The sequence below is a fragment of the Haliaeetus leucocephalus genome, unplaced genomic scaffold, assembly GCF_000737465.1.
Source record: "Haliaeetus leucocephalus isolate CR32 unplaced genomic scaffold, Haliaeetus_leucocephalus-4.0 Scaffold228, whole genome shotgun sequence".
Lineage (NCBI taxonomy): Eukaryota > Metazoa > Chordata > Aves > Accipitriformes > Accipitridae > Haliaeetus > Haliaeetus leucocephalus.
In genome coordinates this window covers 16786222-16812307 of record NW_010972664.1, presented here as the reverse complement: position 1 = coordinate 16812307, position 26086 = coordinate 16786222, and the positions used below count along the sequence as shown (strand labels likewise).

At 38.5% G+C, this 26086-nt stretch overlaps 2 protein-coding genes across 2 annotated transcripts in view; one reads left to right on the top strand and one right to left on the bottom strand.

Moving 5' to 3' along the window:
- The window catches only part of ST3GAL6 (ST3 beta-galactoside alpha-2,3-sialyltransferase 6), a 90284-nt gene extending 84903 nt beyond the window's left edge, over window positions 1–5381 (top strand). Inside the window, exons 11-12 of the mRNA XM_010567362.1 lie at window positions 2–65; window positions 3893–5381. Coding sequence (XP_010565664.1) covers window positions 2–55 — 54 coding nt within the window. The 3' untranslated portion in view covers window positions 56–65; window positions 3893–5381. The remainder of the gene's footprint in view (window position 1; window positions 66–3892) is intronic.
- Window positions 1–26086, bottom strand: part of COL8A1 (collagen, type VIII, alpha 1) — a 96907-nt gene that overhangs the window by 39953 nt on the left and 30868 nt on the right. The gene's annotated exons all lie outside the window — the stretch shown is intronic.

Genomic DNA, 26086 nt, shown 5'->3' with positions numbered 1-26086 from the left:
GGTGGCTCCAGCTGCCCACCCAGCCGCAGCACGGGCTCTGAGAGCTGCTGCATGATGGCAGCCAGGTGGGTGCCTTCTTCACAAAGCCCAGAGCCCTCACAGAAAGTAACTGGCAGCTTTCCAGGCCCTTTGGTTTAGATTAGGGATTAGATTAGTGATGACAAAGCTTTCTGGCCTCTGGTGTCAAATTTATTCTAAAAAAACTCTGTAATGATTGCCAGCTCAGTTCTCTGGCAATACCGAATCTAGCACTGGCCCCTGATCTGCCCTTGCTTTGGTAGATAATCTGTGGTGATTTTCTCTTGACCCCCTACATCTCTTGCAAGCAGACCCGTTCACCTTGTGATGCAGTTTAGCAGCTGCGCTGCCACCTGGGGAACTGGTAGGAGATAATGCCCAAGTACTGTGGATTATTTGCAGTTGGTTTCATCCAGTTCATCTGAGCTGTACAAAGAAATGTGCATTTGGCACCTTTTCGAGAGGACTCTAAAGCCTGAAGAGCAGAATTGCCAATGCATTATGCACAATCTTGGTGCCATTTGCTTCCTAGTTTTATGAAGAGTAGCTTTTTATTGTTTATCCCGCCAAACAGGCCTTCTCCTTCAAAAAATGAGTCAATAATTCAGAACACATCTACGCCCATTCAGCACTTTTAGAGATGGCTCTGAGCTCCACAGTTCAGCTCTGGATACAAACTTCTGTGCAGCTTGCAGGTGTTTAGGTTTGGGGCTTTGGTTCAGCTTCTTGTGTGGATGAAGGAAAGTCACAAAGTCAGAAGTAGCTTTGAATAGTTAGCAAAATGGAGAGCTGCCAGACTGAAAAGCATGGCAAGCTACTTTGCCTGTGCCTAAGGAGAGAGGGATTAGGTGTTTCAGCCAAACAGCTCATTCCTGCCTCCTGTTTGTACCATCCATGCTGCTGTTACTGCCTTTGTGGGATTAGAGGGTAAAGGAGTGCCAGTGTGTACCAGAGGGTGCCAGTACAGCAGCAGCAGCAATCACATCTGCCCTTTCTACTTCCAACAGCACCATGATTTCTCTGGCTTTCTGCCCTGGTCCTGCTCTAGTTCCTGTCCCTCCAAACCAGGACCAACCCCTCCTTGACAGTCAAGAAGGTACAGAAAAATGTGTAGATGGTGATGGTGGAGATAGCAGAAGTGAAGGGAAGGTCTCTCGGTGTCCTGCCTCTGGGGAGGACGGGAAGGAAGGAAAAGTGGTCGCAAGGAGAAGAGACAACTGTAGGAGCACAAAAAGTGCCCTGTCCCCTCACAGCCTCCCCACACACAGTCCCCTCGGTCCTCAAAAAGCCCCCACAACATCACTGGCAGAGTCCCCACCTTTCCCCCTCACGTGCCTTTCACCATCCCACACCACCACCGCTACCCCTGCCTGCCTTGCCTGCTCCAAGGATGCCCTTGGCCAGTGCTGAGAGTTCGATTTTGCTACACACAGTGTAACCAATAAAAAGCCAAATTCTGGCTTCAGTAAATCACTCAGCAGGGTCTCACTGATTTTTCTGAGAGGAGCTCCTGGCCACTTTGAGATGTTGTTCTCTTTAAAACTAATCTATTATTATTATTGTTATTATTATTATCATCATCATCATCCAGCTCTTCATGTCCTGAGACCGATCACTTAATGTGCATTCTTCCACTTAACTGCTTTCAGAACTGAAAACCTATAATGGTGCAATATTATTTTTTTAACCTGAAAAAATAATCTCATAAAAGATTTCCTACTGATACAATCCCTGTCTTCCCTGTGTTATTGAATCATGTGGAGATCCTGAGATATATATTAGGACTATTTGGAGAAGTTCCAAGTCTAAAGCCATAATGTTGGGGAACATGAAGCAACACAAGGCAGTCTTTTTTGTTATGGAGAAAATAAGTCCCAAGAAGGCTTCCTGGAGAAGCAAGGGAAGGAGGGAATATGAAAGAGAGAGGAGAATGTAAGAAACCATTCCTAAGAGGAAACTTAAGCATTAGATTTCCTGATTGGTAGAGTTTCTTTTCATTGCTCTGCTTTTAAGAATTACATAGTGCAAAGCTGTAGCTGACAGGAGAGGGGAGAATTTATTTTCTGAGTACTAAATCTTCAAATATAGTAAGGTGGCATACACTGTCCCCTCCCTCCCACTCTGCTGCCTGCAGGTATTAACTGGGTGTGAAAAACATTTTGCATTTGCAATTGAAGTGCAGAAAGGCAAAAGCAGAAAAGCAGAAAATCACTGTATTCTCTCTCTTAACACAGAAACAGCATGACCCCTGGTTAATTTAAGCAGTCACATAAATATAACTTCTATTTTAAGCATATACTTAAGTCCTGCTGATTGAATATTCAGCACAAACACAAATTACTTTTGTGGAATGAGGTTTGCATTGAACTGGATCTACTTAGTAAAATATTTCAATCTGGTGTTTGAGGGACAAAAGAGGACTTTGGGCAACTGTTGCCTCTGTAGCAAAATCGCTGCTGTACTCATTGTTTGTGCTATTTTCTAGTGAATTTTTAAAATTTTTGTGAGAGAGAACTACTGTGGAATAGAAGGCTGGTCTGGAGAAAAGTCACAGGAATGTGTACACATAATTAGATCTTCTGAAAGTAACATGCTACGTAAGATTTCCTAAACTGTACCAGAAAACATTGACATCCTGGAACTGACATTTGCAATTTCAAATACCAGCTTTCCAGGCATAATTAGTGTCCTTGTAAATGTTTCAGTATCAAATTTGGGACACACTTTGGACAAGCCAGTCCATAAACTCTGTATTATTTTTTTTTCCCATTAATTATTTCCTTTTCCAGTGTTCCAGGGATGACAGCTGTGATATTTAAAGCTAAGAAATAGCAAATTGAAATAGCATGTTTTAAAGTATTTATTACATTTCATTACAGTATATATAAGTTGCTTTCATTTATAATTCACTCTTTTCTCCTGATGTTCTTTTTTTGCTTAAAGTACGTATGATTCCCATCCTCCCTCATACAAAATACACAAATACTTTTACATAACTACATCTTTCCTCTAGTCACACACCAAAATAGAGGGTAGAGGATATGAAAATTACTTATGACAGATGAGTCACATTAATGTTTTGTTCTAAGCCATGAGAAAAATGAGACACAAGGGGTAGGAATCAGAACAGATCAAAACCCTTAGTGCTTTATGATCCAAAACCACAACTATCTATTGAGGTGCAAAATGTTCTTTTTTCAAATAGAGTGTAAGAAAAATACAAAAAGTTTTGTACTGCAAATACTGGCAGCACACAATGTTGCAATTATTCTCAATATTTGAGATGCTTGAATCATAACCAAAATTTTAAGCAACACTGAGGTAAAAGCATTTTTATATTCCTTCACAAAAAAAAAAAAAAAAAAAAAGGTTTGTCACAGTTGCTTCAGAAATGGTGTGCCAAGTTTCTACCAGTGACTGATAATAAAAACAGAAGGGAGGGATATCATGACATCCTCTTGCCTTTTTTCCTTTTTCCAGCATAGTAAATTCAGAATCATTCAGATAGTACTCCCGTTAGCTTTATCAGGTTTCTGTGCTGCTAAAAAAATCTTGTATAGTATGTCTGTGAAAAGAATCATTCTGATTGCCTTTTACAGGTACTTTACTATTTCAGTGCATGTGGCTAACTTAGTCTGGATATGAAGCATTATCTTGCTTCCTGTTTAGAGAACAGTAAATAGGATTGGTCACATTGGGTACATTCCCAGTAGGTTACCACTCACTATTAGACTTAAGAAGAAATACTAATCACTCCATCTGATGTGATCAGGTAATATTGTCTGTAATTTGGGTCACCACTACTGGGTGAACTAGGTATTCTGTTTCCTAAGACTTAAGTATTCTCTTTTTTCATTCCCTCTTCTTGACCTAGTATCCCATGGAGAGCTCAAGTCAGCAAGATGGTAAGCATCTTACAGGAGCCCATCAGCACCCTCAAGCCTTGGGAAAGGATGTGCTCCTTTTGGTACCTGATGGAGGCAGGCAGGGACCTCTGCCAAAATGCACAATGAGAGTTCTTTCCTGGCTGCACAACGGGTGCTTCAACACGGACCTGACAGACACTTTAGCCTGTGAGGCCCCAGTTCAGCAAAATACTTAAGTGGGGACGGATCTAAACATGCATGTGGAGACATGGATTTCCCCGACTATGATAACTTCAGTATAACTGTATGTGTGCTGTGAACTCTGTACAATTACTCTACAGGACTGGAGTTGAGCTGTGTTTCTCATCATGAGAGTGAATTAGGTAGGTGAGTATTAGCTCTGCTTAACACCACTTGTTTGTTCTTCCAGCTACTAGCAGGGGTCCTGTTCCTACCCACTCTCCATCAAAATCTTTCTTTTCCTCGTATGATAACAACAGTAGCTGTTCACAGTGCATACCATGCTGGGCTGGGCTGGTTTTATGCCACTTTTTCATGCTGTGTAGGATTGTTTAAACATGGAAAGTGAACAGGCAATTTATGGAAAATCAACACAAAAGATTAAGGATGAAAATTTAAGAACTAAATGGGTGGTCTTAACCAGACAATTCCTGTGGACTTTATTCAGAGAAATACATGGCTAAATAATTAGAAACCGGGACAATGCTTTGAATATCTAGCTGTAAAGGTGTTCCCTTAAGCCAATAAAAGCAAGTTCTCCTTTTTCTCCATTTGTAATTTGCCTCATCATGCCCAAGGAATTTTTCGACCTTCTTAATTTTTGCAATGCTTTAGACTTGTTCTGTAGGCGTAAAACACATTTCCTATCATCCATCGAATGTCAGTAACTTGATTCTTTATGATTAGGCTATCAGAGGCTATTGAGTTGTGATTGCAACTTGCTTGCAAATAGGTATAGTTGTTGCACTTTGTTTAGTCCATGAAAATTCAGTGATACAGTTTTTGTTTGCCAGCCAATGTGTGAGATACTTGCCTTGAGGTAAACAAACACTGAGTAATGGCAAGCCTTTTCTTTAGTGATACTGGAACTATCACAAGATGTATTTCTTGCTAATAGTGGCTTATAATTGTGATAAGCTTCTCAGGATTTTCAGCCAAAGCAATTCTTACAAAACCACCTCCCTAGAAAAGGTTTGTAGGAGCATGCTGAACTGCAATTAAAGAGTAGGCTTCCGAGTGCCAAGAAGATTATAGGGAGGTATTATTGGTCCAGACAGAAATTTTGCCAGGCCTTCAGGACAGAATTATGTATCACTGTGTGTTTCTCTCTGGTATGTTTCTACACCATGAACTTGGACAGAATTTCAAATTTATGATGAAATCTAAGCTCTGTTAAGACTACTGAATTTCGGTCTTGAAATTTTTCCTGATTCTAACTAATACATAAAAAGATTTGCTAGTGCCAGCCAAGACTAGCCATTTCTGGAGAGGTACCTTGTCCTGGTTTCAGCTGGGATGTAGTTAACTGTCTTCCTAGTAGCTGGTACAATGCTATGTTTTGAGTTCAGTATGTGAAGAATGTTGATAACACTGATGTTTTCAGTTGTTGCTCAGTAGTGTTTAGACTAGAGTCAAGGATTTTTCAGCTTCTCATGCCCAGCCAGGGCACCTGACCCAGACTGGCCAACAGTGTATTCCATACCATGGGACGTCCCATCTAGTTTAGGAACTGGGAAGTGGGGGGCGGGGATTCGACACTCGGGGACTGGCTGGGTGTCGGTCGGTGGGTGGTGAGCAATTGCCCTGCGCATCATTTGTACATTTCAATCCTTTTATTACTACTGTTGTCATTTTATTAGTGTTATCAGTATTATTAGTTTCTTCTTTTCTGTTCTATTAAATCATTCTTATCTCAACCCAGGAGTTCTACTTCTTTTCCTGATTTTCTCCCCCATCCCACTGGATGGGGGGGGAGTGAGTGAGCGGCTGCGTGGTGCTTAGTTGCTGGCTGGGGTTAAACCACGACATACCTGTAAAAGGAAACACTAAATATAAAGGACATGGTGTAATTTTATTCAGGTTATTTATGCATGCCTCTTAAAAAAAAAAAAAAAAAGAAGAAAAAAGAAAAGTAACTTTCCAGTTCCTTACTGCTGCCAATCTCAACAAACCAATTCTTTATCCATCCCGGAATTTTTATCAGCTTATTCTCATTTTATAAGGAAAAATGAAGTGAAATGCTTATTTTTTATATAATCTAATAAAAAGTCAGAACACATAACTTGCTAATATAGTGTGCAATGACCAATGTGCTCTATTTACCACAGGTATAGGTAGTATTCCTTACCCTGACTGGCACAAGCCAATTCTTGCTGCTTAGTTTATTTGTTTGGCTAAACTCCCTGAACCACACCACATCCTTTTATGTGATTTACCTTAAAAAGCTAAGTGATAGCTATAAGGACTATGCTAACTTCTGGACAATATACTTGAAAGAATTGTTCTAAACACCATAAATATAACCATGATGAAATATCAGAGCAGAGAACAACCCTGACTGTCATCTGCGTACTCTGCATGGGCAGAAACAAATAAACAAACAGAAGTAAATTCTATCCTCCATTGCTGACACCCAGATAACTGAGTATTGGACACTGTACATCTTTGATCTCTGGCAAATGGAAAAAGCTTAAAGGAGGTGAAATTGCCAAACAGTTTCTATGTTAGCATTCTAGAATCTCACATCATAAAGAAAAGGCAAAACTTTTCAAGTTTCTAGAGCACTGAGTTGATAAAGTAATTAAACATGTATCTCATTTATTTTTGAGAATAATTAAGTGTTATGTGTTGAGTTATGTACATGATTAATTTCTTTGCTGAATCAGGGGCTTAAATTAAACTGGTGGAAATGCCCCCATACTTAGCAGAGAGCAAAATATCAATTGCAGAAAAGCATGGGGTTGGGGTTTTTTTCCATCATACTTTTTCTCTTAAGTAAAATTAAAGTAATTAAACATACTTAAACAGATATGTGTTTTCTACTCAGGTTGGGATGAGGAAATGAAAAGGAACATGGTCTACTATTAATCAAAAAGTAGAAACGTTATATTTGTATATTTCATCATAAAGGAAAATGCTTTCAGGTTTACAGAGAAAAAAGTACTGAGAATATGTTCAAAATGCCACCCTTGGAAGTAAAATGCCTCTGTGGACTGTAAAGTATGACCTCCCCTTCATCCCCCTTAGGGATTCATGCTGTTTGTTGTCCATTCCTTTTAAGGCAGGATTTTAGGAGTTTCCCATTACAGGCAAGCAGGAGAATTCCTCTCCATGCTAATATAGTACCGGATAAGCTTATGCCAATGGCTTATTTGGTCATCATTACAGTAGTACCTAAATATTCACATATTTATCTTCACAGTACCTTGTAAGGTAGGGAAGAGGTACTGCTCCCATTTTGTGGCTGGAATGAGGCTAAATCCTCTCCCCGAGGTTGGTCAGGAGGTGTGTAAGAGATGTGGTGCAGAGGAAGGAGGTATTCCCTGCCTCAGGGTAGTGCCTTAGCCAGTGGGTCAGCCTTCCTTTCTACAGGAATATGAAGCCTTATCCAGGATGAGTAGCACAAACACTGCTTGTGTGTTTGAAGAAATTATGACACATCCCACCTCTTGAACTGTGTTTCACTTGGGATATGTCCTGTGATCCCAGCCAGATCTCACATTCCCCTGCCCCTTGCCTCCTTAACCCCAAAAAGCACAGCCTGCACTTTTCCAAGCACCGAAATATTTTTATCTTATGAATGTCATTAGCTAATTAAAACTTACAGTACACACTGTGGTGTTACCATGCTTGGAATTTCTATTCCAAAGTGTCATCACTTGATGTGATTATATAGGTGGTATTTATACATGTGACTGTACTAGACTCCCAGCTGTACTGCTATGCAAATTAAAGGCTTTAAAGAAACAGCAGTTATAAGGTGAGGTATGTGACAAGACAGAAATGATGCTCAGATGTCACGCATGAGTAATGAAATACAATTTTTAAACACTATTGAATATATTTAATTAATAAAATGGGCTGGTAAAAATGAGAACATTAATAACTTTAAAAGAAGCATTTAAAGATTTCCTCAAATTTATACAGTAGGAGACAGCACAAGCACTGCAAAATACAGTAAGTACTTTGACTTAGCTGAAATCCTACAGAGACTCTAGAAACAGAAAGAACATTTGCATGGAAATATAACTAAGCAGAGATTCTGGAAATAATTCAGCTATAAAAAGCCACAGGAGCCCAGGCTTTGATGAATTCCTGAGACCATTCTATAAAGAATAAAAAGATGTACTAATGCTAATTCTAAGGAAAGATACCTCTTCTGAGTTGGACAGAAAGATTTTGGTGATAAGAATGTTTCTAATCATAATCCTAAAACTTCTGAAATTATGAAGGTGTGTAGAAAGTACAGATCCTGAATAAAGATGGATTGTAAGACACTGGCAACATTCTGGCCAGCAGATTGGAAATAATCTTCTCAAGTATAAATCAGTTGTATCACTTTAGATTAATTAAGAAAAAGTTCATAATTATGTTAGTTCATTGGTTTCATTTTACATTTTCATAAATGTAGAATTGAGTCTAATGTCAGCCTTTTATGAGGGTGGCAAGAAGGATTTTGACAGAGTGGGATGGATTGGCAACACTAAACTGTTCTCCATACTGTAGCTATCTGAATATGGCAATAGAACTTCTCTGTTCTGGAGTTCACACTGCAATTAGTACTAAAATCAAATTTGCTTTCATATGGGAGAACAACTCCAGGAGTTAACCCCTCTTTTATCCCTCATTTTTCAATCTGAAATAATTTGAAATAGTACGCTATGTCAGTTATAAAGCCATTTTCTAGGTAAGTTCCACCTTTTTTCCACATGACATCAGAGTGGCACCACAGTCAGTGATCTATACAGTTGTAACTTCTGAGATGGCTCTACCATTACCTGTAGATAATTTAGATGTTACGTGTGATAGAAAATAAATCTGTCCTCTGTTTCCGTGGCTTAAACTATTGAGAATTTAACAGACTTAAATACCTTCACTGGTGTCCAAGTCATAGGGAGATGGGGAATTCCTAGGGGCTCAAATATTATTATTAGTGATTTCATGTGGGATGACCTCAGATACCATGTTCAGAAGTGGTAGTTTGAACCTATATGGGAGGATGGAGTTAAACTGAATCTTTAGCTTTTGGAAACTGGAAAAATACCAGCCCTTTCTTCCCTCAAAAACTAATGAATGCAAACGAAAATATAAAATTACTTATCTTCCATAGTTAATGGTTAATGCCTTTAATTTCTTAAGCAATAATAGTACAAGGTTGACTGGGATAAGTTTTAGGTCTGGCAGACATTAAAAAGATAGTTCAAATCTTAGCAGGATAGCTGGCAGGTTTAGTAGACACCATATTTGGTTATGATAACAGTAAAACAAAAGATATGGTTATTTTAATTTTAAATTGGACTTGAGTAAGACAAGGTCTGATGAAGGAAGATGGGTCAAATTGCAGATCTGACTGATGGATATAACTGTGTTAGAGATCAAAACTAGCAACAGAATTCCACAGCTATTAACATCCTATGTTTATATCACTATTTCCAGGTGAATTTCTACTGAGGAAAGAAGCATAAAATTTCTGAGTGTAATGGGATGACTCTAACAAAGGATGGGGGAAATTAGATATGCTTTGACTCCCAAAAATGACAAGAGAAAATGAATCTTTCATTCTTCTAAAATGAGGACTTATTTGAGGAAAGATAGAAAGATATCCCCGTGGGTTGCTTTTTCGCAAAGATTAAATCTTCATTAATTAGATGTGTGAATTCTTGCAGAGGTCACCAGTTCAATGAACATAAATGTCTCTAGCAGAATATACCACCTACATGGCAGATCCTATTCTGAGACTGAAAAAAAAGATAGGGGTAAATTGGACAGAACGTGTAAAGATATGTTGTTGGCTTCTTTTCGGCAGCTTAAGAGCACATGAAAAACAGTCTTGTTAGATAAAGGATCCACCTTCCTCTGATGTCATATCAGCCAGCAGGCAAATCTTTTAACAGCTCTGTGCTAATGTCTCTCCATCTGCAAAACGATTATATTAACATTTACCTGCCTTATCCTGGAAGCTGGAAGAACTTAATTAATATGTTTAGTTATTTAAAGCTCTTGGGTTGAAAGCTGTGCTAGAGGTCCAAAATATTTGTTAATATTATTATTTCTATACCCAGATGATTTGCTCACATGTTTGCAACACACCAACATAGAAACCTACTGGATGCAACGCAGTATTGGACAGTTCACCAAATGAGAAGCTCAGCGGCGTAAACAATAGTTCTAATTGGCAGGGTGCTTTGGAAGATCTACCTATCTTAAGGCTTTATTGCAACTCTTTGGCCACACAGAATAAAAAATCAGCTTCAATTTATGATTCTATTAGCTCCAAAGCCACTAAGGAACAGAGAGCTAGTCTGGAATGGAGCCGGGAATTCATTCCAGCAGCATGCAATCTCATTTGGGCAGATGTCACAACCTCCACCTTGGACTGAAAACTCAGTGTGAGCCAGCAGAAAATACATTTTAATATGCTGGATAATAAGGCAAATGCTGTTATTTGGAACTACTATCAAAGACACCTGCTGACAGTTGGCATTAAAGGCAATGGCACCTGCTAGACACATTGCAGGGGGAGAGGCAAAATATGATCCTTGTTGAAGTCGAGGGAAGTTTTGCCATTGACTTCAAACATGCCAGAATTTCTCTTAGAATGATTAATGATTTATATGTGTATCTACAAGGTTATGGGTAGTTTATGAAACTTACACACAGGCAGATGTCCATAATGTCAAATAATGGGGATGCTGAGATACCAAAGGAATATTATTAGCATAATAAATACCTAGCAGAAAAAAATAGATAGATCACACCTCGCATTAAAAATTGATTGATTCCAGAGTTTGATATCATCCCCCACAAAAGTCATAAAACAGACCATTCAGTGGCACTGGTGGTTGGTGAAAAGCACTTTTCAATGGTTAGATGGTTTGTAACTTCTAGTGACAGGATATCGTCCAAGAATCTGGGGGGTAGAAAAGAATTCCTGTGCATTCACTTTATGCAGTAAATACATTGCCTGACTCCTCTTTAAATTTATGCAAATCCATGGGCTTTGATGGACATCAGAAATAAGTTATCCAAAGCAAAGTCTGCGAACCAGCTCTGGTTTTCGCTTGTGTATTTTGCCCAGTGTCTCTTTCTTCCTCTGTATTTTAGTATTATCAGTCTCCTCTAAGTGTCTACATTTTTTCTTGAAATTATATTAAAACATTTGAAGCTTTTAATAACCTGCCAATAAAACCTCTGCAGCTGAGTCTGCTAAAACACCCCTGTTTATTCTCTAAAGGGAGCAAATTTGCATGCAGGTTTTTGAATATGCTGAGAGAATGTTTCTGTTGAAGTAATTCTTTCCAGTAAAATCCCAGAGTGCTTGTTCAAGAGGCTGGTCTGACAGATGAACTTTCACAAGCTGAAAAAATTTAGACTGGTTGTGTGCTTCCAGTGTATATATCACTAGCTCAACACACAGACATGTGTGAGGCTTTTATGCAAGACCTGGACAAGAGCCTGATGCCTTGTTTTAAACCATGCAGAGTCAGCCATTAACCTTCAGCAACAGGCAGCCAATCCACTATAACATACTATGGACCACAGACAAGAAAACTGATGAGAAAGCCCTACCGAGCTGTTCCTACTTAAGCTCCTTGCAGAAGTGTGTCTGGTCGCTTTGGGGTGGTGTAACCTACACCCTGGCAAAATACAAGTGACTACCCTTGAAAGTACAAGCCTGAAAGTTTCAGGTGGAAGAGATATACAACTCCCTGCTGAGAAGTCAACAGTAAGGATTCCCCCTCCTGGCACTTCAAGACTCAGTTAAAATTGTCAATGCCTTCTGTGCATGACTATGGCCTTTAGGTTCTCTCTTTTTTTCTGGTTGAAGATGGATAGATGCTGGAGAAAGTACAGTATCTGCTCTACTTCTACTAAAATCCTGGGTTTGGAGGAACTCACAGTGACCAGGCAATACCATAGCACTTAGAGCGTACTTCCATTTTGGTGACTAAAGCAGAATGAAAGCTTGTGTTCACATGAGGAATGGAAACTGAGTTGACTCTGAAAATGTCTTCCAGAATGACTGTTGTAAAGTGATCCCATCACCACAATGAAGGCACTAGACTAGATAATCTGCGTTCCTGTTTCCTCAGGAAATGCAGCAGCTGCTGTCCCATGACACTGAATGTATGGCAGATGAATTCACGAGTCCAGTTTTAGAGAAAAGGTTGTGGGTAATCTACTGGTGCTTAGGAAAACATAGTATGGTGTTTTGCAGTCCATAAAAAGGGACAGAAGAACCCTGTGGCTTCTGTTTTCTCCCCCTAATGTAATCGGTCATGGTGGACAGTCAGGTTTTAAAAGATGACCATGTTTTGAAGGAAAGTGAACAATAATCAAGTGTCACTTTGCAACATGTATTACATTGCATGTACAGGTAACACAGTTCCACCTGCTCTTATCTGATGCAATCACATCACATGTCATAATGTCTTTTAAGCTTCAATAAGTACACTGTTTAATTTTTTCCTGCTTTGTAGTATTTTCTTCCTAAATCTACCTCTAGATCCCGTAATACTCTTAACGTATCTGCAAATCTACTACAGTAGCTACTTTATTTAAATAACAAGACTCCCCCTTTACTGAGGAATTAAGCAACCTTTGTTGGCAGCAGTCTGGTAGGGTGCTTAATTCTGAAAAGGTTGTGCAAAACCCAAGCTAAACTATTGAAAGAATGTTTCAAAAAAATCAGAACTGAAGGTTTGCTCTGTTGCAGAGCAAATAAACTTGCATTAGCTCTTCAAAGCAGACCTCATTGTTCAATGGCTCTGAGGCAGCTGTTGCTTTCTCAGCAGAAATGCTTGTGATTCAGTTTGAACTAGTCCTCTGACTTTTTTCACTGCTTAAAATGGTATCAGCAGAAAACTGTGCTCTACATGACCAAGAAAGCATTCTACGATATTTTAAGTAAGTCTCTCTTTACAGCAGAAAACTATCAGTATTGCTTACACTGTATTTTTATGGCAGATGTTGGGACTTACACTGAACTGCAGCCTACTAAGTGGAAAATCTTTGGTTAAACAGGGCTTTTAGAAGGGACAAACCAGCCATCTCATCTCAGCCATCTCTTAGGATGCTATTGAAAAATCTATTGATTTTCCCATGCTATGATAATTCTTGGGATTAGAGCTCCCAGCATCTACTGCTAATCTGAGATATTTCTTCGAATTGACATGCTGTGGCATTTTCTCTTGGTACCAGTGACAATGGAATTTTACAAAAACACATCTTCAAGACATTTGGTCGGGAGACTCAAAGGATGTGCACAGTGTATTTCACAGCATACAAGGTATCTGTCCTGTAGGGTAATTTGACATGGTCTGTTCTCCCATCTATCTCCAGCATCTTGTTATGTTGCAACAGCAAGGTGTCAGATCACCAAGGAAAAAGGCAATATGGTCTCTGTAAAGGTAATAAAGGTAAGAACATATATAGGATTCTGTGGCCTGTGCAGTGGAAGTGAAGGTAGATCCACAGGCAAAGATGAACAAGAAGGACACTTACCAAGCCAAACAATTATCACAGAAGCTAAAGGACACAGTTGGCTAAGAAGCGATGTAGAGAAGAATGCTGCAAAAAACGTCTGCACTAGCCTAAGAGAAAAAGAAAGGAAAGGGATAGAGTGATGGGGCAAAAAGACAAAATTTGGAATCTCCCAAGGAAAATATTGAAAGCCTCATGCCTGAAGGTAAAGAGAGCCATTTCTGCAAAAAGTATTAGACAGAGACATGGGGAGATTATCCCTATTTGGCCTAAGTGATCTGCTTAATGTTTTGCATTTCTGTATTCTACACATGGATGCTGTTGCTTGAGCAATGCTTTGATTATTAATTAATATCAGTGCCTCTCATGAAAGAACTTGGGGAGTGATCAGTACAACCCAGTGTGAGCAAGAGGCACAAGATCAGTCTTTAGGTCTCATGAGTTGTTATTGCTCAGCTCTGTGTGGAGACAAGTATTCCTTTGCTCAGAGATATTAGTAGCCCAATCTCATTCCAGCTCAGTCAGTGGAAAAGCCCATGAACCGATAGTATAACAAATGTATGTAAAGGTGGAAATAGCTCACTGCAAGAAGGATTAGCAGGTAAGACTGCTGTTTTCCAGTCAGAGTTTAAAAACAGTTGGAGGTGGGAATCACTTCACTTAGGAGCATGCTGAGGTACCACAGCTGGAGAAATGAAATGATGTCACTGTTCTCAACATAATGAAGTGCCTATCACAGCCAATTTTGTATTAATGCTGTTTAGAGCTGAAGAACCATTAGCTTACAGCCACAAGACTTTCTAGGGTAAGTATGAATAGATTTTGTTACTACCATTTTAGAGTTAGGAAAACAAAGGAAATGGAAAGAATTATTTGCCTGAAGGCTCCCAGCAAGTCACTGGCAGCGCCAAGCTTAAGGTCTCATGACTTTTGCTCAGCTCTGTGTAGAGGCAAGTATCAATTTGCACAGAGATTTTAGCAGTCCAATCTCATTCCCACTGGTGGAACAAGTCCAATTCATGTCAATTCATATTTAATTTCGTAACTTGGCTTAGGTGACAACTAGATGCTAAGTAATAAATTACCCTTTTTTTGGTATCGTTCAATTCTGTACTAAAAAGCTGACTGATTCAAACTTTATGTTTAATATAAAGTGTGGGTAAACAACTGCATATATGTATCAGATTAGTATACATGGAAAAAGGTCTCAGCTTTTTCATTTTCCAAGAATTTGAGGAAATTCCTTATTTGTTGATATGCTGATCAGTCTTTCATTACCAACGTTTCTATAAAGAGAATACATATAGATAACCTATATCATTAAGTAATGATATGTATGCTACCAAGACATATAATTTTGAAGGTGCAGTAATTTGGAATATTTACACCATGCGTAGTTTCCCATTAATTTAGTTTAAATTAAAAGAAAATCCTTAAACCTTAATTCTCTTTGCCAATCCTTTCCAAAACATGAAAGCCTCCCTTTGAAGAGCTGGTGGTGTCAGACACTAGGGAGTTAAGCTGGGCGTCCTTGGTTTAAAGTTGTTAATGTCTATCTCATCTGCTCTCTCCTATCATCTTCAATTTGTCAACAGTGTGCAGGAATATGTTTGACTCATTAGAAGTGAAAAAAGGATGGTGACAGCAAGTAAATACGTCAGTTAAACCCCACAAGTATTAAGTCACCTCAATTTGTTTGTCTGGTAAAAACGGGCCTCTCATTGGGTGAACTGAGGCCAGCTTGATTCACCACCAAAATGTGAATCTGGAACTGACACTGAATTTGCAGATGTGCATACGAGAAATCCCTTGAGTTTTGAAATAATCGACTTTATGGAGAGGCAGGAAGAATGTGAACAGCGTTGTTAAACAAACTGAAATTAATCAGTTACTGTCATTACTACTGAAATCAGTCTCAGTTTGACATCATGTTGATTTTCTAATTATTTTGTCTAAATAAAGATTATTTTTTTTAAATTCACTTAGATTACACAAATCCAGGAAATTTCTGAATGATCTTCTTGCTTATAAACAACAAAAGGAAGTGATATCATACATGAGATTAATAGCTGAGGAGTGAAGTTTTTGTGTGTGCAAAAATTTTAATTTTGGAGCTTTCAGGAGAGAATGAGGTATAAACACTGAAAGAAAAACAGCATGAGTTGGAGTGAAGAGTGCTGAAAATATCAAGCATATATTGGAACCACCAAGCATGTAATTATATGCTGTACTTGTAGAAAGGGCTCTCTAATTGTAAATTTGGGCTTTAACAATGCTGTAGTGAAAAAAAAAGGACAATGGTCTCTCTTTCTTGCCTCTCTGTTTACTTAGGCTGTCATCCAAAGCTGTCAAAGAATCAAGCCCTCTTAGCAGAGCTTTTCCAGGTGTTTTCTGTCTAGTGGAAGTTTACATACAGGCTGATTCAGAAGTGCAAAGACTACAATTGAATTACCAATGTTCAAATTCATTTACGCTTCCGTTCTCTGGTATTCAGTTCAGCCACAGAGCATCTTTTGGGTCATTTAGATCTGCATCAGCCCTTCTAATGGGAGTGATGTACTTTACATGTCAACACAGACTAACTTATCTGGCTCATATTTTCTCTCTTGGAATGCAAGACGTAAAATAGATGCCATTTTAATACTTGGCTTTCACTTAAAGGCCCATCTGCTGATGCCTGATGGAAACATTTTTAAACACTCCATTTAGAGATAATTTTGGTCATATGTTATAGATTTCTTCTATTCCTCTTTCTCCAGCTTAAAAAAAGGAAAAAAAAGGATTTTGTCTGATTAAGATTTCAGTCCTTTATTTTATTAGTGGCTTTAGTGCTGTATCTTCCAGAGAAATCAATGATGCTGTCACAAACAGAAAATTGCAACCTGGTTTTTAAAAGCAGGGAACTTTTATGTCTCACCTTCCTTACTGTTTTTTTAACCCTAACTCTAGTATTATACCTGATACAAATAATGACAACATGACTAAGTTTTGAAAAGTGTCTAATACTCAATTTGAGACACTTTAAGGCAATCTTGTTCTCAGAAATGAGTTGTCAGCACTTGGTGAAGGTTGGCCTTGCTGCACTGTCTCCATTTGGGCACTTAGCCAAATATCCAAAATCACTCTCTCCTTTGAATGTGTACTCCAGTCATCTGATATGTGTGGAATTTGAAGCAGCTAAATATGTGCCCACAAACTGTGAATGACTGATTGCAAGAACAAAAATGGAAATCAGTTTTATAAATTATCACTGATTGTCCAAATGAAAAATAAGTCACAATTTGAGATCTGAAACCAGCCTAAATAAAATATTGTTAAGGAACTCTGTAAACATAATTCTGTGTTTAACAAATGCAATCTGTTTTATTATCGCTGTTACCAAGATTGTGGCAAATGGTCATGAATTATGGAGATTAGCCAACATAAAAATGCTGTCTGGAGTTAAAAAACTAGTGAAAGCTATGATGGGTAAAGGGATACCTCTGCTTTTGCCAGAATGATGCCTAAAAAATTTTAGAAGAAAAGAACCGTTTGCTGCAAAAGAGAAAGAAAAGGATCAAATCTCAAGTAAATAGGGTACAGTTAGAGTGTCCGGGCCTTTTGCTTTTCTAACAATTCTTCCAATAATGTTTTTGCTTTTCTAACAATTCTTCTAAAAATTCTTCTATTATTCACAGTGCTGCCTATCATGTTGGGAAATGCATTATTTGAGCCCTGAGGAATGTTATAAAGGACTTCAGATATTTAAACCATGGAGTGGGAAAAACAAAACTTGTGATGCTTAAAAAATTAACACACAGAAACAATAAAGATCAGCTATGTGTGCCTTTGCATTTATCAGTCATCAGGTGGACTCCTCTCAGCACCTCAAACTAATGTTGAATTGGTATCACATCCTTTTAATCAAAATGCTCCTTTTGCGTGTATCTCAAACAGTGCTGGTCTTCAGCCCACACAATGACTGCTTGTTTGCTTCATGTTTACAAAATCCTTTAACAAGATACCTAGAGCTTAACAAAGGAGCTTTGGCCAACATTTTCCAAATGTCATTTTCTAAAGCCTGGCGTCTTTTCAGAGGTGCTGAGCATCAAAACTTTCTAGAGACTTGGAGAAAGAATTATTGTTGCTCAGCGTTTTGTGGCTAAGTATGGATTTAAGCACCTTAATTTAGGCACTCAGTATTTATGTGTTAGGGTTAGGGACCAGATGTTATAACACTGAGCTACAGAGTTTCTATCACATGCATACAAGTAAGGTGAATGTTCAGGATATATTAATGATCTATTATGATGATGAGAATGGTAATACTTTATGGACATATTATATGTGGATAAGGCTAGTTTGTCTTGCAGATATTTTTCATTCTAACTGTAGGTACTAATTACCTGTCAGGAATGGTTTCATGCATAAGGACAGGAGTCCTCCATGCATGAGTTCATTTGTAGTGGCAGGAGTGACTGGCAGTGCCCCTGCCTTAGGCCTCCTGACTTGGAAGAGTTCTTGTTTTAGGACCACAGCTGTTGTGTGAACAAAGTTGATGCAGGAATCAGCATGAGAGTTACTAGATTTTTTTCACCTTATTCTCCCTTGACTGGCTAATGAAAAAAAAAAAATAATTCCCTGTCTGCAGTGATTCCATGGAAACCCAAAGCAAATCATTAATACCCATATGTGTGTGGGATCAGCTCTTCACCAATCAAACTGTGCCAGAAGTAGGATGTACAGGGGTCAGTTTTTATAAGGTCAGGTCTGGATTAACTGTTTTATGGAATTAAACAACAGCATTAAACAACAAACTTTGCTGTTGAGTCATTATGGAAGAAGTGATGCTAAGTGGAAGGGAGGGCCTAACTTCACATTGCATGTCTGAAGCCATCAGAGGACAGGATTTTTCAATGTGAGAAATGTAGAGTTCATATAAGTGTGACTAACTTCCAGTATTCAAGCATGTTCTTAGCATAGGAGTGTAAGGATGGGAAAATGTTCATTACAAAATGTTATTTCATTCAGATTTCAAAGTTTGCTTCTCTTCTTGAACAGGTTTTGATTTATTTTTTGATATTTTCCTGCAAAATTGCCTTACTTGTATTACCTAAAAGGAACATCCTCTCAAAAGTCACAAAGTAGGAATAAGCACCTTGGAGCAGCCTTTCTTGAGACATAGGTTCTTATTTTCATTCAACTTCAAACTTCAAGCATCACTAGTCTCCTAATAAATTTGTTTGTCTTTCATGTTCTACAGTTAAGTGGCCCCATCACAAGCAAAAGTTCTAGAAGTAAGACATCTATGAAGTTCAGGTCCTCCCATGCTTAGGTAGCAGCTCAGTGGAGGTTTTCAGGATTGCTGTTTCAGTCAAAAGTGTGCATGTTGCAGCTAAGCCTCATTTTATTCTCTGACATGCAAATGAACAACTTTTTGTAAGATAACCTGAGACTTTTATTCACAATGCCTGTGCAAATACATTTATCTACTACTGTCTTTCAAAAATAAAACCAAAGGTAATTATTCCTTATTTTTTCTGAGAGAGAAAGCATCTTATGTTTACTACAGTGTTTGTGTATAAGCAGATACCACAAACTAGCCAAAGCACTGACCTGCCAGTCATTTCTCTGTGTGTAAGTGCCCTGACACCTGCATGGAATTAGGCCTAACCACTCAGTTTTGTCTTAAAAGATAATTTTCAGCTATTTTCCAGGAGTTTATAGAAGCTTGTTTAGTTATTAACTAGCTTTAAAAGTATTGAATTACTTGGAACTTGTACAGCATTTGAAAAACAGTAACAAATTTTTCTTGATACTGACTGTAATAACAAAAACAGCCCATGAAAAACAAAGATGCAGGAAGAAACTTGTGGTGATAGTTGCTAACTCCTTCAGTGCAAACCTAAGCCTTTGTAATGAGGTACACCTGGTCTCACTTAGCCCTTCCCACAGCTGATTTTCTATGGTAGGTTATTGCTATCTGCCTGTCGTTTAAGTGACTCAGAAGCTTGACGTGGTGGGATGGTTTGATACTTTGTGCTTGTATTTCTATGTAAATATGGTTTATTTTAAAATATTTTGGTTCTTTTTGTTTTTGTTTCTTTTCTGTTTCTAAATGCAAAAATCATATAGTCTCTTGAGGACATCTAGCTCTTAATGAAAAATACCGTATCTGAAAATTGGCAAGACTGCAACAACAAGTTTTTTTTCCCACTATGCTTTTTTGTGGCTTTCTCTTCATTACTGGTAGAGCCAAGAAGCTACAGCCCTAGAGGGGCCATTTTGGAGCTGGTTGCAGCTTGCTACACCTCATTCTTCCAAGTGGTAAGTGCTCTTGATTCCTGCTATATTTTTTTAGGCCCCCCCCCCGTCACTCTTAAGGAGACAGTGAGAATGGAAGTATGAGTTTCTGAATGCATTCTGAAGGAATGCTAAAGCTTTTGAAGTGGGTTTGTATTTGTTGTTGAAGTGTAATTCTTCTGGGGGAAAAGTAAGATGAGTGCATATATATCTATAAAAATGGTTTTAAAGATTCATGCTGATATCATTTTCTGCTATACCACAACTTGGAAAAAAACCCACTAACTGAGGAAAGATTTTCTTTTAATACTTGAGGTATATACTGTATCTCTGTGTCTATGAAATGAACTTCTTTATTTACTAGGGACTTAGATGTGTATGAATAAAAGGGAATGAAAAAACAAATTTATTTACTTGAGTTTAAAAATGTCTTCAAAGTTATCTGAAATTATTTTCTGTTTTAAAAAGTGTTGATAGTTAAAATCCTCTGTTTTTTCTGTACCTTTAGACCCCTAAAAAGTTCTGGTTTTTTTCGTGGGGGGTGTGGGAGGCAGGGAGAGCATTTAACCATTTCTGAATTCATTTGCCAACTTTCCTGTTCCCTATACCATACATGCATACGCTTTTTCCCCACTCTGTATCTGTTAATAAAATGAAGGCAGAGATATTGCAGAGGTATTGCTTAGCTCCCCATCTCCTGGAATCAGGGGATTACATTACAATTTTACATCTTGTTTAGTAAATCTGCTTATGAACATCATATTTCAGGAAGGCTTGAAATAGCCCTGAAAAATATATAGTAAATGTAACCCAAATGTAGTAGTTTTTGAAGAAGTTCAAATAATAGCTTTGAAAGTGATCAATAGCTCTATAAATTTTGATAGCACGTCAACTTCACAAACATTACCAGTGCCACCTCAGCAGGTGACTGTAGAAGATGGAGCACGGGGAGCTAAACCTATTGTGCTCACTTGCTATGTCTGTCTCTTTCCCAGGACTGGGAAGAAAAGTAGCTTGTGTTCCTACTCTGAGGGGTCTCTTTTACCAACCTATGGGCAAGGTAATCTACCTGGTGTTACCCATGTTTTTCTGGGCTATAGAGGTGGATTTACAAAACATGAAGAGCCATGTTGCACCAAAGACTCTTGAAATGCTTTGATGCCACCTGCCTCCTTCCCTTTCTCAATTGAATTTAATAACAAGATATACTGTGATGAGGAATAAAACATTCATAGTTATGATGTCTCTATTTTTAAAGAGTTAGTTTAAAGAGCATGGTTCCCTGTTTCTGTTTTTCATCCTCTTAATATTGCTGTATGGACTGAGATCATGTTCTTGAAAATAACCTCAGGTGGGAAAGCACTTGTGGATATCATGAAAGGTGTCTGTACCTGACTCTGTTTGTCGTAAGCAAAGTTCCTTTTTTAAGTAAGTAGGACCATTATCTGAAGGTGAAGTGGTAAACTGGGCCCTATGTGGATGGGTTTCATATATTAGTAAAAGCATAAGGACTTAATACAAATGTTTGAAAATTATGAATCTTGACCTATGCCTGCAGAGAATGTAGTTTAGATTCTAAGCCACAAAGGTAAGACAGAAGGGACTCTGAGATTGTGTTAAAAGGTATGTATTGCTGTAAGAGGCAATACTGCTTATGACAGTCTGAAGACCACTTCATCTTTTTCCTGCAGTGTGGCTAAACTCTCTGGCAATTATTTGTTTATTTCCAAATTTGTGGACTTTAACAATTTAAAGGATGTTCTACTATTTTATAAGGCGTTCTGCTACTAACTCAGTTTGCTTACTCCCTGTCATGGTTTAACCCCAGCTGGCAACTAAGCACCACACAGCTGCTCACTCGCCTCCCTCACAGGGGGATGGGGGAGAGAATCAGAGGGGTAAAAGTGAGAAAACTGGTGGGCTGAGATAAAGACAGTTTAATAGGTAAAGCAAAAGCCGCACACACAAGCAAAGCAAAACTAGCAATTCATTCACTGCTTCCCATCAGCAGGCAGGTGTTCAGCCATCTTCAGGAAAGCAGGGCTCCATCATGTGTAACGGTTACTTGGGGAAGACAAATGCCATAACTCTGAATGTCCCCCCTTTCTTCTTCTTCCCCCAGCTTTATATGCTGAGCATGATGTCATATGGTCTGGAATATCCCTTTGGTCAGTTGGGGTCAGCTGTCCCAGCTGTGTCCCCTCCCAACTTCTTGTGCACCCCCAGGCCACTTGCTGGTGGGGTGGCGTGAAAAGCAGAAAAGGCCTTGACTCTGTGTAAGCGCTGCTCAGCAGTAATGAAAACATCTCTGCAGTATCAACACTGTTTTCAGCACAAATCCAAAACATAGCCCCATACTAGCTACTATGAAGAAAATAACTCTATCCCAGCCAAAACCAGCACAATCCCTAAGATGTATGAGCAGAACTGAATTAAAAAAAACCAAAAAACAAACACATAGAATTTGGTATTTTAATAGTAGTAAATACAGTAGATTACATGATAAACTTTCAGGTTTCTACTACCTGTACAGCACTTTTCTGGCAAGTCTTTTTTTTGTCAACAGAGTGACGATTCCTTCACCTGTTCTTTCAGGTAAATTTAGTACACAGTCATCTTGCTGGTCAATGGCATGATACTGGCATCTATTTTCCTTTCAGTGGGATGCATGTATCCCACAATAATGGTTGCTCTGTTTTTCTGTCATGTTTCATTCCAAATCCAAAGTGCTTTAAGTTGTCTTGCAGATTAGAATGTGTTACTAAGTGGAAGGTTGTGCAGGAGGAAAACCAAATGAGCAGTGGAAAGGACTCATTCTGCTTTTGAAAAGGCAAAATATCAGGCTGTTCTCCTTCCGCAAGTTCTGTCTTTATCTTAACATTGGACTTGTATCCAGTCAACATGTGTCCCTGATTTGCTATGGTGAGGATGGGGACAGTATTAAAAGGACTTTGCATATGGACAACTAGCTGAATCTCATTGCTGAAGATGAGTCAGCAGTGGAAGGACCAGGTACTAGTATGTGCACTGCAGAAGAACAAATAATTAAGACGCTCTGAATAATTACCATTCCCCCTAACTAATTCAGTGGGGCACATATGCCACTGAGGCAGGATGCTGGATTCAGGCGGTGCATAGGAAGGGAAGCTAGACAGGAACATGGCTATTTCAGCATAATAGCAACAGCGTGGTGTATGTGTTGGATATGCCATGTTCAGTGGTATTCTTAACATGGCAACCTATTTTTTCATTCAGCTACCCTGGTAAGTCTGTCTCTCTGAACAGGTTGGTTTGTTTTTTCTCCCCTCCATATCTGACTTAGACTAGTTGACAGAATCGTCAAATACTAGAAAAACCCCCAAATGTTCCAGAAATGTTCATCTGAATTCTTTGACTGTCTTTAGGCTTCTTTGCTCAAGTTCTAAACAATGAATGTGTTTGGTGGATGTATTCTTTGTAGCAGCCAGTTCCAGCTGAATCCAGCTAAAAGCAGTCTTTTAAACCTATAATGGCAACTTCTGGCCCTTCAAATGAGAGGCTAAGCATTCCCTTACTGAGTTAAGAAGAAAATATCTTTGAAATAAATACACCATAAGGACAACTTGTATTTTGAACGCCAAATATCAGAAACAACTAACAGTGAACATGCTCAAGACTGAACCTACTTAACTAAAATTCTGATTACAAAGTTGGATTACAAACACTCTGTTAACAGTAGGAGATAACAATCTAGTACGAATGAAGGGAAAAAAACCTATCTACTACTGTTTTTCTAGATAGGATTTTTTATGATCAGGATTCATATTTTGTCATAGTGTTTACACAGAATGTAATAGACCCATAGAAAAAGTTTTGGAAAGAAGCATTCAGATCACTAAAGCAGCTTGGAACACTTCTTTCCCCATAGGACACAAGTTGCTGTAGGTCATTGTATCCTTTTACTCAAGAAAAGATGAAACCTGAGTCAAAACAAAGTTAACTAGTGGACTGAAGCTGGTGAATTCTTCCATCACGCTCAAAACCAATGTAACCTCCATGTAGCTAAAAACTTAATCCAGTTTGTAAACCACTGATGTTAGCAAAAGGTAGTTTCAAAATGGAATATGAACTCCTATCCCTGTCTGCTTTTTCAAACTAGACTATTCCTAGAGTTTTTTTTCCCTTAAGACCAGGCTATCCCTAATTCCCTTTCTCACCTCTCCTTTGCTTAGTCGAGAGTCCAACCAGAAAAATGTCTGCTTTTTTAATGGAAGTTACCTTTTGATGACAACCCAACAGCTGTAGTCTGAGTTAGCCAACAAGAGAATCCTGGCATGATTTTACGTGACAAGTTAGGGCAATGAAACATGATGTAGTTAATTTTTTTTTTCCTGTGAAGATCACCCTGGAATGGAATGCTTGCTAGAACTGAATTATGTGTTTACCATTGGTCTTCAGTATCATTACTCTAAACTGGGTCCTTGAGGGATAGCCTCATAAAGCAGATAGTCCCTAAAGAACAATCTGTTATTCTGGAACGTGTAACCATCCTGTAACACTTTAAAAACAAACAAACAAAAACAAACAAACAAAAAAAACAACCCAGACAAAAAAAACCCAACCAACACAAAAAAAACCCAAACTGATGTTTGGTAGACATGGTGTCAGAGGATAATATAACTGTATTGTCTCACTGTATTTCCACTGAGGTTCTCTTCCTACCTCAATTGGATCCCAAATGGTTCCATTACTGTATCACCCAACTAGATTGTCCAAGTTGCTATGAGAGCAGCAAAACCAATGAATTTTGATTTCTTCTGGATTTGCATTCTTTACTTTCCTGAGGCCAAACTGAATGACTAACAGATGAATTTTGTCTGCCTTTCCCTCTGTGAGGATGCCAAGTTGTGTCTTTACCCACTGCTCGCCCACTGATTTTCAGGAACTTGTGCAAGGATATAATTTTCTTTTAGACTCTAGGCTTCTTTCAAGATGAGTTTCAAATTGCCTAGCAAGCTCAAAAGTTATTCAGGGGAAGGGGAGGCATAGATGGATAGACAAGGAAACATCATACTGAGATAAACATTGCTTTCTATAAAAAAACAATAAAAAGAAAAGTAAGCCCTGCGTGCAGTACTTCTCAAGAATAACATTGTCTACAACAGCATTAGGGACTTCTTGGATGCAAAGTCTTGAAGTCCATGTAGAAGGCTGAAAACATTAGGGATGGTATCTGGCAACAGTGAACACACAGGCTCAGCCAAGGTAGTATATGAACTATCAGCCTCCTTTAGCATTTTTGGTAGGATGGTGAGGAATTACAGATCTTGCTGTTGGAAATGTGTGTATACTGTTTTGAATCACACCTACATGTAGAAGCATTCCAGATCTTCAGAGGTGCCAAAACTTTTGCTATCTAGCCTAGAGGATATAACTTTCCACTTTTCTCTCTAAAGTAAGCTCTTAGTTTAGTTTGCATATACTATACAGTGATTTAGCAATTTAAAAAAAATGGGTTTTTTTAACATATTGATGTAATTACAAAAGCATATGTGTATCACTTATTCCTTTAAACCTTTCCACTGAATTGAAACACTTAGCATTTCTACAGCCAACCATATGATCACTTTAACACGGCATATATAAGAGGGTTACTGCAATAAATCAGATGACTTGTTGGATATCTTTCCCTTTGCTTCTGCTTCAAAATAAATTCTTAGTGACTTTGAAAATGTGATAGTATAGGCTTGCAAATGCAATGGATGCAGCAAATAGCTGCTCTAATATATATTTTTTAAAAGGTTGCTTCAGGTAAGGATTATTTTGGTCCTGTTTCTGATTTAGCCTCTACAAGGTAGGAAACCCCTGCCTTGAGGTGGAGGAGATAACTAAAGGCAGTGTTTCTTGTGACACAAGATGAAGTCCTAACTTGAAATCTTCCAGCTGTGGGAGTGTAGGGGAACGAGACATTCAGAGCCAAACACTGCTGGTAAGTTATTTGTAGGACCTAGCCCACTCCTCTGCTTTACAGAGGCACTGGACTATGAGTTCCTACACCATTCTTACCCTGGCCAAAAAGTAGGCATGAACTGAAAAGTTAAAATCACAAGGGAAAGATCTTGAACCCATCAAGGGCCTTAATTTTGACAAATGAATTGTATTTCATGACTTATTGCAACCTTTTCTCCTTTTTCCTTTGGTGTTTATGTATGAATGTG